Genomic DNA, 17,198 nt, shown 5'->3' on the forward strand with positions numbered 1-17,198 from the left:
GTTGACGTGCCCACGCAGGAGCTATGAGTATCATGGTGAGTGAGGTCCAATTCATCTTTTTGATGAGAAATGGAATTAGTGGGAGAGGTGGGAAAGCGTAAGGAAATATCCCTGACCAATCGATCCATAGAGCTTTGCCCTTGGATTGAGGGTGTGGGTACCTGGAATGCGAAGTTTTGGCATTTTGCGTATTTTGTGGCGAAGAGGTCTATGTCTGGGGTTCCCCACATTGGAAGTATAGTTGAATCACCTGTGGGTGAATCTCCCATTTGTGTACTTGTTGCTGTGTCTTGCTTAAGAGGTCCGCTAGTAGATTGTGTATCTCTGGAATATACTCTGCCAGTACCTGAATCTGATTGTGACTTGCCCATTTCCAAATTGTCTGTGCTAAGAGGGACAATTGAGATGAGTGTTTCCACCCCTGTTTTTGCAGATAATACATTGAGGTCATATTGTCTGTCCTTAGTAACACTGTCTTGTGTGTGATTTGTTTCTGAAAGGCTTTGAATGCTAGGAATACTGCTAGGAATTCCAAGTGGTTTATGTGATAAGTTTGTTGGATTGAATCCCATTCCCCTTTTATAGTGAGGTTTTTGAAATGAGCTCCCCAACTTATCATCGATGCATCTGTTGCGATTATGGTCTGAGGCACAGGGTCCTGAAAGGGCCGCCCCTTTAATAGGTCGGTGCAATTCCACCATTGCAGAAAGTGGTGAGTCTGGCAGTCCAACAACACTAGATCATGAATGTGACCCTGTGCCTGAAGCCATTGCACATGAAACCACTACAACAGTGTCTTTCTCAGCAGTCTTGCTTTGGGTACTATTGCTATGCATGAAGTCATCATTCCCAATAGTTTCATCACCAACTTTACTGTAAAAGTGTGGTTGCATTGTAGTTGAGATATGAGACTGTGAAATGCTTGAATCCTCACTGGGATTGGGTATGCTAATCCCGATTGGGTGTTCAGAATTGCTCCGAGATACGGTTGTATCTGTGCTGGCTGCAGGTGAGATTTTTGATAATTAATTGTGAATCCTACATTGTGTAGGATGTCTACGGTATACTGTGTATGTTGTTGACAGATTGAATTGTATTGGCTTTTATGAGCCAGTCGTCCAGATATGCGAAGACATGTATGTGTGGTCTTCTGAGGAATGCTGCAACTACCGCTATGCCTTTGATGAATACCCTTGGTGCTGTTGTTACCCCGAATGGTAGCACTTTGAATTGGTAGTGCTTTCCTGCTCTAACGAATCTTAGATATTTTCGATGTGCTGGCTGTATGGGAATGTGGAAATAAGCATCTTTTAGATGTAATGCTGTCATGTAATCCTGTTTCTGTAGAAGGGGAATGATGTCTTGAAGAGTCACCCTATGAAAGTGTTCTTGAAGGATGTATTGATTGGTCTGAGAGTACCATCTTTCTTTTGGTATAAGAAAGTATAGCGAATATACTCCAGATCCCTGTTGGGATACAGGTACCACCTGAATGGCACCTTTGAGTAGTAGTGATTGTACCTCCTGTTTTAATACATTGAGATGTTCCTGAGTAAGTTTGTGTGAACGGGGGGAATGTTTGGTGGAGTAGAGATGAGTTCTAGACAATAACCATGTTGGATAATTGATATAACCCAATAATCTGTAGTAATGTTTTGCCATTGTGGGTAAACATTTTCCAGTCTTCCTCCCACAGGAGGTGTATGCTCTGTGGGGATGTGTAAGATGTCACTGTTTTGTTGAAGTGGAGGAAACTTTTGGAGTGGTTGATTTACCTCTTCCTCTATAATTTTTTCCGCTGGAAGAGCCTATAAACGAACCTCTGTTGTGCAAGTGTGGCCCTGGTTTTTGTTGGGATGTGGATGGTTCTTTGGTTGATGATTTGAAACCACTCTGTGGCCTACGAAACGTTCCCAGAGTATAATGCACCCATAGCTTTAGCTGTCTCAGAGTCCTTTTTTTATCTTCTCTATTGTGGTATCAACCTCTGTCCCAAATAAATGTTGCTTATCAAAGGGCATATTTAATACTACTTGTTGTAATTCTGGGTTAAAACCTGTAGCCCTTAGCCATGCATGTCTTCTAATGATGATGCTGGTGTTGACACCCCTCGCTGCTGTATCCGCTGCATCTATAGTGGATTTGCTTTGTTTGGTTATTGGAAATATCCCGCCCTTCCGCTACTATTTATTGTGCCTTTTCTTGATGCTCTGGTGGAAGATACTGCAACAAGTCTTCCATTTGATCCCAATGAGCTCTATCATACCTTGTTAGGTGTGCTTGAGAGTTTGCTATCCTCCAATGGTTAGCAGCTTGAGTTGCCACTCTTTTACCTACTGCCTCAAATTTACGACTTTCTTTCTTTGTCTTGAGGAGGAGCACACCCTGTAGACTGACTATTGGTTCGCTTTCTTGCTGCACTGACCACTATAGAGTCAGGTGGTAGTTGTGATCTAATAAAAACCAGATCGGAGGTTGCAAGTTTATATTTTTTATCCACCCTGGGTGTAACGATTCTGGATTTTTCTGGTTCTTTAAAAATACCTTCGGCATGTTTAAGCATGCCAGGGAGCATATGAAGACACTGATACTCCTTATGAGTGGACGTTAAGGTGTTAAATAAAAAAATCATCCTCAATGGAATCTGTATGTAATTGTACATTATGATAGGCAGCTGCTCTGACTATAACCTGATTGTAAGCAGTGGTAACTTCAGGGGAGATGGCCTTGCAGGGTATAAATCGGGATCATTGGAAAGAATGGGATCTTTGTCATATATATCCCATGGATTTAGATCCTGTTGAGGGTTGTATAAATTATCCCCATGTGGTGAAACAGGGGATTGTGGAGAGAATTGTGTAGGCGAAGATGGGGTTGGTGAAGTATCAGGTGGTGGAGAAGCAGGAAGTAAAGGAGAATGAATGTGGTGGTGAAGGCTGCTGTTTCTCCTTTTCTTTAAATACCTTAGTAGTTGGAGGCCCAGCTTCTGAAGTTTCATGAAAAGTAAATTTTCTTTTGATTGGTGGAGGAGGAGAGGCTCTGATCCTTCCTGTGTCCTTATGTAAATCGATCTTTCGCTGTTTAGCGTCCATAACCTCCAATATGGGCTGTATTTCTGATGACTTCTCAGTAGCTGGAGCATATCTACCACCGACAGGTTTCACCTCTTGGATACAGAATGCTTGAGTCAGGCTGAAAATATCGGCTCCGAAAGCGCTGTTACTTTTTTCGGCTCTGAGGTGGAAGAGTCAGATTTTCGGCTCAATACCGAAACAGATGTGGCATGCTGTTTGCTGTGTGCCGAGTGCACCTTGGTTTTGTGTTTTGATGCCAAACCCGAGGGTTGGTCATCCGAATGTATTTTTCGGGTCCGACCATAGCTTGCAGGCAGTGGAGGACCGAAGACCAATACAGAAGTCTTTTTAATTGCTTTTCGGTGATGGGACGGGGCTGATGTAATCACGTACTGTGCCGGTGGGATGGATTGGCTGTCAACATCGGAATCTCAAACTGAATCGGAGTCTGCGATGGAAACGGTTGCAAGCTGTGCTAATTCTTGTGTGTGTTCGTCCCCGAAGATGTCAGGCGTGAGTTCTGAGACTTGGATGCCATCTCCATTCGACACGCTCTTTGATCCCTAAAAGTCTTTTTTGGATCAAAACAACCGGCAAGCGTCACAGTTTTCTTCTCTGTGATCCTGAAGCAACAGAGATTGCACACCATATGGTGATCTGCGTATGGAAATTTGGATTCACACCGAGGGAAAAAGTGAAACAGAGTCCGTTTCATCAGCCTAACATTGTTCGACTACAATGTGTTGAAGTACGCCCAAAAAGGGCGAGGTCACCCCTAATGGCGTGTAATCAACCCCCGATGATTACAATCGGATCGAATATAAGTTTGGAAAACGCTATCAAAACTATACCGACGTTTATAGAAAAGAAGAGAGAAGTTCAGATAATACCGAACTGAGATCTATTGAAGCGAGAGGAAACAGGTCCGAACCAGAAGGCGGAAAGAAAACAATCTAACAAAGGACTCGATGACCATGCGACGTATCCCCAAGAGGAGGATTCACTCGATCCTGTGACTCGAAAACCTTCTTCAAAGAAAAACAACTTGTAACACTCCGAGCCCAACACTGGATTTCAGACTTATGCATAGCATGTGTAACTACAAATACACATGCCATAAAACATATATATGTATATTGCCAATGTACGTAGATGTGGAGTTAGGCATAGAAAATCTACACATACTTGACTATCAAGATATTTGTCCTCGATATTATGGCTACGATATTAAGGTGCAACAAAATGGTTACTTTCCAGTAAGAGTAGTTTAGCAGCTTTAAGAGTTTTCTGGGTTCACATGCTGTGCATCTCGTGTTGGGGTCCAGAATCGTCTTTTTCTTACATTTTTCATGAGCATCGACCACCATTTGGTTGTATGTCTGCCCTATGTATAACTTCAGAAGTCACCCCAGATGTTCCTATGCGTAGTCACCATCTTCAGATTTTGTTTTCTGTATCTTGGATTGCTATCCCCTTGTGATAATTTTTTTTCTTTATCCCACATAGTTGTGTTATCTCCCATTTCTGGGGAGGTTGGTGGGTCGACGTGAATCCAGAAAAAACACTACAAAACCACTCCTACTGGTAAGTATGTTTTTCGTAAGTATGTAATCCTTTTCTGGATTCACATGCTGTGCATTAGATTATGTGGCGGTTTCCCTTCTCTTGGGTTGATTGGGATGAAATGAGGATGAATTTGCAAACAGGTGCTGTAGTACTTTTTGTCCCACTTGTGCTTCCTTGTACATTTGTACATCCACAAAGTAATTTTAACAAATGTGTGAGAATGCCAATGTTGCTGCTGCACAGATAGTGTCAATGGGTACGTTTGCTAGGAATGCTAACTTTGTACACTTTTTCCTCATCAAGAGTGCCTTCGGCGTGCAGACAGTGTCATTCTTGCCCCTGAATAGCATGTTTGTTTGGCTTCTACAATCCATCTCGAGATTGTTCCTTTAGTTACTGCAGATCCTTAGGTTGCTTTGATTCTGATTTCCAGAAAACTCTTCAAGCTGCAAAACTACTTCTACAGGTAAGAAACCATTTCGTTTTGCAGCATAAATCCTTTTCTAGATTCAAAGGCTGTGCATTAGATTATTCAGCGGTATCCCCTCCTCTGGGCTGGCTGTGGTGAAAGTTGGATGAGATGAGTGTCATAATATCTTCTGCCCTACTTATACTGCCTTGTTCATTTGAATGTTCACACAGTAGTATTTTGCAAAGGTGTGTGGCGATGCCCAGGTTGCTGCGGCGCAGATCTCCTCGATAGGTACGTTCGGCAAGTACACCAGAGTGTGCTCTGGGTCTAGTAGTTAGCGGTTTCCCCGCTTTTGCGTAGCAGATTTGGATGGTGGCAACAATCCATGTGGCGATAGTGGCTTTGGATAATGGTGATCCCTTAGTTGCCTTGGCAAATGGCACAAAAAGCTGGTTTCTTTTGTGAAATGCTTTTTTCTCCTGTAGGTACTACATTAGGACCCTTTGAATGTCCAGAGTGTGGAGGGTTCTCGCTGCTTGTGTTTTTGGCTCCTGGAAGAAAGCCAGTAGCAGTATGCTTTGATTAATGTGGAACTGCATTACTAACTCTGGTAAGAAATGAGGGCTAGTTCTGAGGACCACCTTGTCCTTGTGTATCTGAAAGCGAAGTTCCTGTACTGTTAGTGCTTGCAGTTCACTGGCTCTGCTTAGCAATGTGATTGCTATTTGGAAGGCTGTCTTTAGGGAGAGTGACTTGAATGGTTCTGCCATCAACTGCGTTAACTCTGTGTTCAGGTTCCATAAGTGTGTTGGTGCTGATTTTGGTTGTGCTAATCTCTTTGATCCTTCTAGGAATCTCTTTACTACTGTGGATGTAAAGAGGCTGGATCTTGGTTTGCCACTATTGCTGCCAGATGATTATTGAAGCATAGGTCAGGCCACTGTCTAGCAGGTGGATGAGGTATATTAGTATTGTGTTCTGGTGTGCCCTAGAGTTCATCTTATTGTTGTCTATGCACCAACGGATGTACCTCTCCCATTTAAGTGTGTAGCATTTCCGTGTACTTGGTTTCCTTGCTTCCCTTAGGATTTTTATTATCTTTGTAGGGAGTTGTAAGTGGCCAAATTCTAGGTATTCAGGAGCCAAGCAGCTAGGTTCAGTGCAGCTGGTTCTGGGTGATAGACTTCCCCGTGTTGTATTGTCAGTAGATCCTTACCTGGTTTCAGTGAGATCATCGTCCCCCTGGACATCTCCAGTAGATCTGAGTAACAGGCCTGTCTTGCCCATTGTGGGGCTATTAGGATGATTTTGCTCCTTGAGTCTCTGGCTTTCTCCAGCACCCTGTGGGTAAGGGGAGCTGGCGGAAAGGTGTATGCAAATCTCCCTGACCAGGTTTTTGACTGGGCATTCCCCTTTGACCAGGGGGTTGGAAACCTGGTTGTGAAGTGTTGGCATTTTGTATTTGTTGCTGTGGTGAACAAGTCTATGCTTAATGTGCCCCAGGTGTTGAACATTTTTTGTCTGACCTCTTGCTTTAGTTCCCACTCATAGCTGTTCTCTTTTCTGCTTAGTTTGTCTGCCTCTGTGTTGAGGTCTCCTGGTAGGTGAATCGTTTGGAGGGTTATTTGTTTCTGTATTGCCCAGTGCCAGATGTCTTGGGCTAGGTTTGAAAGGGTGAAGGATTTGGTTCCCCCATGTTTGTTCAGGTAGAACATGGTAGTTGTATTATCCGTCTGTATCAAAACTGTTCTGCCTGTCAAGTGTGCTTAGAAGGCTTTTAAGGCTGATTTCAGTTCTAGGTAGTTAATGTGCTTCACTGAATCCGAGTCATTCCATAGGCCCTGTACCTTCAGAGGGCGGGTGTGAGCCTCCAGCCCTTGTGTGATGCGTCCGCAAGTATGGTCACAGTTAGAGCTGGTGTCTTAAAAGCTCTCCCTATGCTCATGTTAGTGTTCCACCATTGTATCTACCTTTGTACCTTTGTTGCGACAACCACTAGATCCTCCTAGCTCCCTGTGGCTTATGACCATATGCTGCAGATCCATTCCTGGATGGGCCACATGTGTAATCTTGCATGATGGATCAGTGGTATGCATGATGCCATCATGTCCATGAGTTTCATGACAGTCCTCACTGTCGGATACTGACCCCTCTGGTGCAGGCGAGTTTGTTTCTCGATAGCTTCTACCCTCTTCGGGTATGCTCTTGCTCTCCATGGAGTCCAGTGTGGCTCCTAGGAACACCTTTACCTGTTCTGTTTGAGGTGATAACTTCTTCTGGTTTATCGTAAACCCCAGGAGCTGTAACATGTGCATGACTGTACGTATCTCTTGCTCCTGGATTCTGCCCCCCCACTGGTGTTATGCGTTGGGCATCCTTGACCGGACAGTCACTTGTTTGAAGATTCCCCCGCCCCTGGGGTTGGTTCTCTTCCTCTTGCCCTTCCTCGTAAGGGCTGTCTTGCTGGATGCTGCCATTGTTGGTAAGGCTGCCGTTGAGTGGTTTGAAAGAAAGACTCCCTGTTGCTGACTTTGTTGTTGTCCTGTATTGAAAGGTGTTCTGCCTGTTGGTCTTCTCCTAGGGGTACCTCTTTTATGTGTGCCCCTGAACTGTAGAGTGCCCGTTGCTCTTGTCGTTCCATTGTCCTTTTTTATTTGTTGCACGATGTCATCCACTGCCTGTCCATATTGGGCGTCCCCTGTGAAGGGGCCTGTTAATTTTTGACTCTTGTACCTCAGGCTTGAATCCTGAGCCAGACGTGTCTCCTTAGAGTGGTGCCTGTGCACATCTGCCTGGTGGTCGTATCAGCCACATCTAGTGCTTACTTTAGGCATGTATTTGCAATGCCCTTCCCTTCCTGAATGATCGCCTTGGTTCTCTTTTTGTAATCCTCAGGGAGGTGTTGCATGAGGTCTTCAATTTCCTGCCTTTGGTGGTGTCCTTAGAGGTTCATGAGGGCATTGGAATTAGCTATACTCCATTGCGAGGCCACCTCCCTTTCCATTTTTATTCCTACTAGGTCCAGCCTCTTACTCTCTTTCTCGGGTGGTGGAACCGTGGAGGTGGGTGCATTGTTTCTCTTCCTTGCAGTGGTCACAATAATTGACTCTGCGGGGACGTTGCACCCTTGATAAATTTGGGGTCCTGCTTGGAGTGCTTGTATTTCTTTCTCCACTCTGGGTGTGAGAGCCTTCGCCCTAGCTGGTTCCCTAAAGGATTCCTTGTCCTGATCCAGGATGCTGGTCAGCATGGGCAAGTTAAGGTTTCCTTTTGAGGTGGCAGTAGTGTCTCTAGGAGGAAGCATGATCCCCCCTTCTACTCCTCTTCCAGCTGTACCCATAGATGTCTGCAGCCCTTTTTATCCAGGCTGTTTTAGATGGCCAAGTCATCCAGTGGAGATGGCCTAGATGGGTAGTTATCTATACCCGCCTCAGGTGAGTTGACATCAAGATCCTGCAATGTATCCTTGAGATGGCTGGAATCGTCTTAGCGTTGAGTGTGCTCATCGTCGTCTGCCTCAAAGAACTCTTCATGTTCTTCCTTTTGTGGTTCAGGGGGTTGCTGGTACCTCCAGTGCCGATTCGGCCTCCTCCACGGCTGGAGCTGTTGGGGGTTTCGCTGGGATGCAGAATTTGTTCAAGGAACTGTCAAATTCCTTTTTTCTCTGGATGAGAACAGCCATTTCTGCCTCAAGTTTTCTCTTTTCTTTTGCGGTCTTGTGCCCGTAGGTCTGCCTCCTCCGACGTCGAAGCTTTTTTGGGGGATTGGTGGCTTCTGCGTCTTCAACGCTCTGGCCCTGTCCCTCGCGTTCGGGGTCTTTTGTCAGTTCTTTGGGTGATGCTTTTTGGCCTTCAGTATCCTTTGGTCGGGATCTGCTCAGCTCCTTTTATTATTATTGATCTTCGATCAACGCTGTTTTCAGCGCCAAGGCTGCATTTATTGTCTTGTAAGAGGGCTTAGGGTCCGTGAATCTGAAGACGGAAGCCACGCACAGGAAACTCCTGTCTGACATCACACAGAGGACAAACTGAGCACCAAATGGTTATAGATGGGTAGGGGGGGTGTTGAGACTAGATCACAACTTTCCAGACCCAACCACTAGATGGCGGATTAATGCACAGCATACGAGTCGAGAAAAGGATTCATGCTGCAAAAATCTTGTTTCTTTCAGATAGTAACATGATTAACATGAAAACTGCTTATTACCTTTGGTAGGAATTGAGGGTTGGCCCCGAGCACCACCTTGCCCATGTGCATTTGTAGGTATGGCTCCTGTACTGTCAATACTTGCAGTTCACTCACCCTCCATAGAGACGTGATAGCAATTAGGAATGCTGTTTTTAGTGTGAGTGACTTGAGGTACGTTTTGTGCATTGGTACAAACAGCTTTGTCATTAATTGTGTTAAGTCTATGTTAAGTTCTACATTGGTGCTAGGACTGATCTTGGTGGACTGATCTCTGTAGAAATATTTTCACTACTGGTGAGGTGAAGAAGCTGCCACATAGTGTGTCTCTAGTGTGGGTAACTATAGCTGTAGGTGTTATTTTGATGATGAGTAGGTTAACCAGCTATCCAATAGGTGAGTGGGGTATGCTAGTACTGTTTCTAGTCTTTGTCTCCATTTTGTTTGCATTTGTGCACCAATGAATGTACCTTTTCCACTTTTCTGCATTACAGTTACCTGTGGTCGGTTTCCTTGCCTCCTTAAGGATTTCCATGGTCCTGGGTAGTAAGTGTAGGTGCCCAAACTCGTATTCAGGAGCCATGCCGCCAAACTGAGTATAGCTGGTTCCAGATGATACACTCTTCCGCATTGTAAGTAGATCCAGATCTGATTTGAGTGTGATTATTTGTCCTTTAGACATCTCCAGTGGATCCGAGACGCAGGTATGTCTGGCCCATTAGGGGGCTATGAGTATAAGGTTTGACCCTGGTTGTCTTGCTTTCTCCAGTACTTTGTGTTTTAGTGGAGTGAAGGAAAGCATAAGCAAATCTCTCTGCCCAGTTATTTAGAGGGCATTCCTCTTTGACTAGGTGTGTGGAAACCTAGAGGCAAAGTGTTGGCATTGTGGGGGTCATTCTGACCCTGGCGGTCATGGACCGCCAGGGCCAACGACCGCAGAAGCACCGCCAACAGGCTGGCGGTGCTTCCGGGGGCATTCTGACCGCGGCGGTAAAGCCGCGGTCAGAAAAGGGAAGCCGGCAGTTTCCCGCCGGCTTCCCGCTGCCCCAGGGAATCCTCCACGGCGGCGCTGCAAGCAGCGCCGCCATGGGGATTCCGACCCCCTTCCCGCCAGCCTGGTTCTGGCGGTTTTCACCGCCAGAACCTGGCTGGCGGGAATGGGTGTCGTGGGGCCCCTGGGGGCCACTGGCATGGGCAGTGCAGGGGCTCCCTAACAGGGCCCCACATTGATTTTCAGTGTCTGCGTGGCAGGCACTGAAAATCGCGACGGGTGCAACTGCACCCGTCGCACACCTTCCACTCCGCCGGCTCCATTCGGAGCCGGCATCCTCGTGGAAGGGGTTTCCCGCTGGGCGGACGGGCGGCCTTCTGGCGGTCGCCCGCCAGCCCAGCGGGAAACTCAGAATGACCGCCGCGGTCTTTTGACCGCGGTACGGTCTTCTGGCGGTTCCCGCCAGGCCGGCGCAATCCGCCGCCGGCGAGGGTCAGAATGACCCCCTGTGTGTTTTCTGCCATTGCGAACAGTCTATTCCTGCTTTCCCCAGATCCTGAATATCTTCTACGGAGTTTCTGGTTTCAACTCCCATTCGTGTGAGCTGCTTTTTTGTCTGCTTAGCCTGTCTGCCTCTGTGTTTTCCTTTCCAGGCAGGTGCAATGCGTAGAGGTTGATCTTTTTTTATATTACCTGTTTCCATATTTCTTGGGCTAGTTTGCTCAGGGTGTAAGATTTTGTGCCTCCCTGTTTGTTCTGGGAGAACATAGTTGTTGTATTGTCCGTTTGTATTAACATGGTTGGACCTATGATTTGTGTTTGGAAGGCTTTCAGTGCAAGGAACACTGTTTTCATTTCAAGGAAGGTGATGTCTCTCAATGCCTCTGTATTGCTTCATTGTTCTTGTACTTTTAGCTGCACTGTGTTCGTTCCCCAACAACGGTGGTGATGCATCTGTTGTGATGGTTCTCTGTTGGAGTTGTTGTCTTGAAATTTTCCCTGAGATTACATGTTTTGATTGCCACCACTGAGTTTCCTTTTATATCCGTGATGTGACAACCACTAGATCCTCCAAACTCCGTGTGGCTTGTGACCAATTGTTGCTGATCCATTCTTGGAAAGGTTGCATGTGTAGTCTGGCTTTTTTAGGTTAAGCGTAAGCGTTCAACCTCGTGTATCCTTAAAGGGCACTTCTTATTGCTTAATGCAATTTCATTTGTTGGTTGCAGTGTCCTTTATAAATTCTTGCTCGCTAGTGGTCAGGTCTGCCTTTTTCTTATGTGTCAGAGCAGTGACCAACTGCTGTATTATTCCACTTTGGTTTCTTTATCTGTTGCTGTGACTGACTATTTGTGTTATGTCTTTGGTGCTTTGGGCTGATAGGTGGCTGCGTTTTATTGCAGCATTCCGTTCCTCTCATGTCGCAGACATTTGTTTTGGCTTTATTCCAGCGTTATTCTGGTTTACCTCTGGCTCCTAAAATAAGCTTATTTTACAAAAGAAACACCCCAATGTTTAGCTCACTGCTCCCAAAAGCCACAATATGCCCTTTCTGATACAATGTAGCTAAACCTAATAGCAATGATGTGAATCTTGCTTAGCCTCCCATCACATCACAAGTCTCTCTCTCTTTTTCCATGGCCCCTCCCTGCCAGCACTCACGACAACAAAGGACATTGCTTATCTCCTTTACTGGGGCAATAAATCTTCTCACGCTGGTCTTCTCCTTGAAATGGAAGCAAGAATGCTTGCAAGACTTTTCATTCTGTTAAAAAAAAAAAAAAAATCCAGCCTCCTTTTCCAATTTCTGTCAGATATTTACACAACGCGAGGTAGTGCAGTCATCTTCTCGTCTCTCCTCAAGGGTTTGTGGTTTCTGATGTCAATAGTCACCAGTGACCACCAAAACATGGCAGGAAAAGACAAAATTAGGAGACATGGTTGGCCAATTTATGTGGCAAGAAAAGTCCAGTTCTGAAACTCAAGAAAATGTAAGACCTATTGCATTGCAAATGCTTGTTTTATGAGTGGTATGCGTGATGCCATCATGCCCATTCGTTTCAGGACTATCCTCGTTGTCAAGAGACTGACCCTTCTGGTAAAGGTGAGTTAACTCTGCCATTGTTTTTATCCTCCTCAGAACAAGGTAAGCGCATGCTTTTTTTTGTAATTGAAAGTAGCTCAGAAGAACATCTTCTCTTGTTCCAGAGTTGGCAATGTTTTCTGTGGTTTATGGAGAAACCCAGGTTTTCCCAAGTTGTGATTATTGTTTGGATATCTGCTTGACATTTTTCTCTTGTTTTTGCCTTTACTAGCCAGTCGCCTAGGTATTTGTATACATGTATTTCTTTCTTTCTCAAGTAGGCTACAAATACAGCAAGGCACTTTGTGAAGACACATGGTGCTAAATTTATGCCAAATGCTAGTACTTTGATTTAGTAGTGTACTTTGTCTAGCACAAATCTAAGGTACTTTTTGTGTCACTGGTTCATGGGGATATGTAGACAGGTGTCTTTGAGATCTATTGTAGCCATGTAGTCGCCTTGTTCCAGAAGTGGAATCAGTCCTTGAAGTGTTGTCATCTTTAAGTACATCTACATTTGTTCAGGAATCTGAGGTCTAGGATTGGTATCAGAGTTAAATCCCGTTTTGGAACCAGGAAATATGTTGAATAGTTTCCGTTGTTTCTTTCCTTTGGTGATAATCACCCCCCCCCCAGCCCCTTTTCGTGGTGTTAGTCCTCCTCCCCTTCCTCTCACCTGAAAGGGCTGCCTAGAAGGGTGATGCCACTGCTGGTATGTGGATTGTTGCGTGGCTTGAAGAGAACTGCCTTGAGGCTGTTGTTGCCGTGTGTGAAAGGCGTTCACCCTGTGGACCTTCATGAAGTGCTTCCTCCCCTTCTGAATAGCCTCTGAATTGAAGAGCTCCCATCGCCTCAACTCTTTCACTGGCCTTTTTGATTTGCTGTAAGGACTCGCCAACCGCTTGTCTAAACAAAGCGTTGCTGGCAAAGGGCATGTTGACGGCTGAGGCTTGCACCTCTGGTTTGAAGCCTGATAACGTTGGCCATGCATGCCTTTGCAGTGTAGTGCCAGTGCACATCTGCCTGCTGGCAGTGTCTGCTGCATCTAGGGCCAATTGTAGGCACGTATTTGCAATATTCTGGCCCTCCTGGATGACTGCTTCAGCCCTTTTCTTGAATTCTTCAGGAAGGCGTTGCATCAGGGCACTCCATTTCGTCCGTCTGTTGGTGGCCGTACCTGTTTAGTACTGCATTAGAATTTGCAATTTTCCACTGTGGTGTGGCCTCTCTCTCCATTTTTCTTCCAACCATGTGGAGTCTTTTGCTCTCATTTCCTGATGGTGGTCCCATGGTGCAAGTGTTTCTAGAAGTAAACATGAGTCACTCTTTTCCTGTTCCAGCTGTACACCATAAGTCTGTTATACATTAAGAAGTCATCTGGTGGTGAAGGCCCTGAAGGATAGTTGTTTATTCCTTCCTTGGGGGATTCAGTGTCGAGTTTGTTCCACAACTCTTCTTCAAATCCTTCTGCCTCCTCTGAGCCTTCAGGCTCATAGAAATTCTCCTTGGGTTCCTCTTCCTGTGGCTCTGGTGTTGCGGGAGCCTCTAAAGCTGGCTGGTCATCTTCAACATCGAGTGGCATTGATGGTTTTGAGGGGATTCGGAATTCCCTTAAGGGATGAACTCCTCCTTTTGCAGGAGGGCTGCCATTTCAGCCTTGTGCTTGGTGTCGTAGAAGGTCTCTTTTTCGGCATCGATGGTTCTGTTGCCATCAAAGGTTTAGTCCCATCCTTAGCACCCTCTTTACTGGATGGATCCGTCAAAGGCTTCGATGGTTTTTTTGCCAGCATCAGTATCTCGTGGTTGGGATCCGTGGGCTCCTTTTGCTTTTGGCTGACCTTCAGTCGATGTTTGTTTCGGCGCCGAGGTTGCCGTTTTGTACTTTGCTTCTGAGAGTTTAGGGTTATGGCCTTTTGAGGGTCTGATTATCTTACGTGCCCTCTTTTCGGCCCCTTTCATTGACTTCTTCGCTGTCTGTTTTTACACGGCATCTACTGCGTACGTTTCGGAGTCCGACTCTCCATCAAATGCCCTTTCGGCCTCTTCGATGTTTTCTTCATCGCTACTGGACAGACCTTTGTGTTTGAGTGATACCTGAGGTTTTTGGCTGACCATGGTGTAATGTTGGAGCCTTTGTTGTCGACGTACCCTCAAGGTCTTTGGGACGAATGTCGCGCAGTCCTCGTCTCTGTGGTCTTGGGAGACAGAGGTTACAGACCTTGTGGGGGTCTCTGGTTGAATTTGTTGTATCAGTTGGGGCAGAATTTAAAGGGTATTTTCCATGCTCCCTACCCACCCTCATTCTCAGACCCATGTGGTTGTCTCCGACAAGGTCCCCCGTTGGGAAAGAGCGAAAACGGTCCCCCTCTTTCGCAATGTTCTCTTTTTCTTTGCAGTGTTTGGCGATTCAATTGGTTTTCCCCTAAAACTGTTTTTCCTTCAAAAACTTTCAGAGATCCTCTATGGCATCCAGATCCAACGGCTGAAAAAATAATCTGAAGATGGTGACTACGCACAGGAACATCCGGGTGCCGTCTGAGGTCATACATTTAACCAAATGGTGGTCGACGACGTGCACGAAAACAAAGAAAACAATAATTCCAGACCCAACCACTAGAGGGTGGAATAATGCACAGCATGTGAGTCCAGAAAAGGATTAATGCTGCAAACCAATATTCTTTATTCTATATTCAGGACGTAGACCTGCCCACTGTCTAGGGAGATGGCAGTTTGTGGCACAAGAAAGCCACCCACATTCTCCAGTGTCCAGTGCTTAGAACCAGTGTTGATAGCTGCTTTCTACGGAGCCAGGCTTACCAGATGACCTGAACTTATATCTTGGTATACAGCAAGTTAATTTCCCAACTCAGAAGTGCACATTTATGCAAATCAGTTACTTCTAAAGGTTTATAAACAGAAGTATTTAGACTACCAAAAAAGTGAAATGACTTTCAAAGTTCTAGGTATGTAATTTTGTGACTTTCTCAAGGCGTTAACTGAAACTCTGCACACTACTGGCACAAATAAGGGGCTGAGAGGGAGATGCTGCACATATTTAGACAGTTATAGAGCTTAAATGAAAGCTGTGGAAACACTTAACCCAAACAACAAATTAGAAAAATTTCTGAGATGAGCAAAATAATTATGTAAGAGTATGTTAACGGTAAGTTCCAACTGCATTGTTGCATTGGAACCATAAATAACTAGTCATGGATTCGTTGGTGCGGTGGTCAAAGGCTGCCCCCATAGTCTGATAATGCATGAATGAGCTTGACAGTTCATACCTGCTCAAAAAGAAATGAGAATTCAACGCCATTCTTGGGCACGCTGTCCATATCCAAAAAGCAGTACAGCTTGAAGACCAGCCTTCGAGGAACATCCTGGCACTTCTCCATCCCAGCATGTCTGAAAATGTCAAAAACAGGAACGCGGATTTCCGTCACTGGGGCAAATTGCTATCAGAAGGATGCTCGTTCAAAGTTATGAGCTTCAAACTAGTAATTGGGAAAAATGGCCCTTAAAATCCACTCCAACATACCTGTCCCATCCATTCATCACTATTTTAGTCATCACCTCCTCTCGATTACAAATATTCTGAACTTTAATAGCAAAATTTGCAGCAGTCTGTGCAGATGTTTATGCTGGAGGAAACCAAGCATAGAAGAAGCATATTTCCCCACACTGATAAACAGATCGCATTTTGCTTACATGACTGTGGTTCTGGGGAAGAACGCTTTTCCTTGCGGGACCAATGTCTGCAGCACTGCTCTGCTCCAGCCACCCAACCCCACAATCTGACTGCTGCCCATGCTGCCCACAGACTGGGAAAACCGCATCCTACCCCTGGACTGCATATGCACATCTGCTGATGGTGGTTACCTCAAGTATGGAACTTAAGAGCTAGGCAGTGACAGTAGGATCATGTGATCCAAGGATTACCAGTACCATTTCTCTTGCAAATACAGACATGGATCTGGGCTGCACCCACATTGCCCTCATGGAAAGCTTGCCATTCCAGTCCTTCCCAGGTGGCAGTCTGTCACCAATAACTTTTTTAAATTAAATAAAAGACTTTCAGAACACACATATTTACGCCCCATTTATTTTGCCTGCTATTGCACCTCTCAACAATTTCCTCAAAGCATTTTTGGGCTCCAAAAAAAGAAGTGTATTCCAATTTTAAAAAGTATCAGTCTTTGGCCAACTAACAGCCATCTTTCCAGAGATGGGACTCCAGTATTATATCTGAGAGAAAGAATGGTCAGAGGGAGACTATGACAAACACTAGCTGGCGCCTACTGCTGGCTAATGGGGCCGAAGATGCCTCTGTCAAAGCATTTCTGCTCGGAACTACTATTGTGGAATTCCTATTTGTAAACAACAGCGACAAGTAGCCCAAAGGGAGACTTTTGAAATCTCATCTCCAGCATTAACAAAGCAGAAAACTTTGAAAGTCTTGGAAGGAGCAACTCTAGCCGCCATTTCACATAACTTCAGAAAGATGTGCAGTGAAGCACGCAAACATTCTTACTTTTCAAACCTGGTGAGAATATCCGCCACAATGGTGGAATTGCCCACAGCCCGTTCGCAGTGGTTGTTCTGTTCATATAGTGCAAACACATTTCTCGATCGCTCCAGGCCCAGCTTGTCCAGCATCACTGTCACAACCTGCAACAGGGAAGCAAGGGTGTTAGTGGGCAGAGGTTATAGGACGTGGGTGACTGAATGTGGGACTCAGATTGGAAGGAAACATACAGCCTCTGGGGGCACTACTGCTTTCATAATCGCACATTGTGAGGGATGATTTAAAGACTTAGGGCCAGATGTAGGAAAGGAAAATTTTGCGACTTGCAAATTGCGAGTCTGACCGACTCTCAAATTGCAACT

General features: G+C 45.4%; 1 protein-coding gene across 1 annotated transcript in view; it reads right to left on the reverse strand.

Moving 5' to 3' along the window:
• PLEKHH3 (pleckstrin homology, MyTH4 and FERM domain containing H3) overlaps nucleotides 1-17,198 on the reverse strand; it is a 264,118-nt gene that overhangs the window by 55,556 nt on the left and 191,364 nt on the right. Inside the window, exons 9-10 of the mRNA XM_069237720.1 lie at nucleotides 16,843-16,979; nucleotides 15,596-15,716 (exon numbers count right to left, since the gene is read on the reverse strand). Of these exons, the coding sequence (XP_069093821.1) occupies nucleotides 15,596-15,716; nucleotides 16,843-16,979 (258 nt within the window). The remainder of the gene's footprint in view (nucleotides 1-15,595; nucleotides 15,717-16,842; nucleotides 16,980-17,198) is intronic.

Source organism: Pleurodeles waltl, chromosome 6, assembly GCF_031143425.1.
Source record: "Pleurodeles waltl isolate 20211129_DDA chromosome 6, aPleWal1.hap1.20221129, whole genome shotgun sequence".
Lineage (NCBI taxonomy): Eukaryota > Metazoa > Chordata > Amphibia > Caudata > Salamandridae > Pleurodeles > Pleurodeles waltl.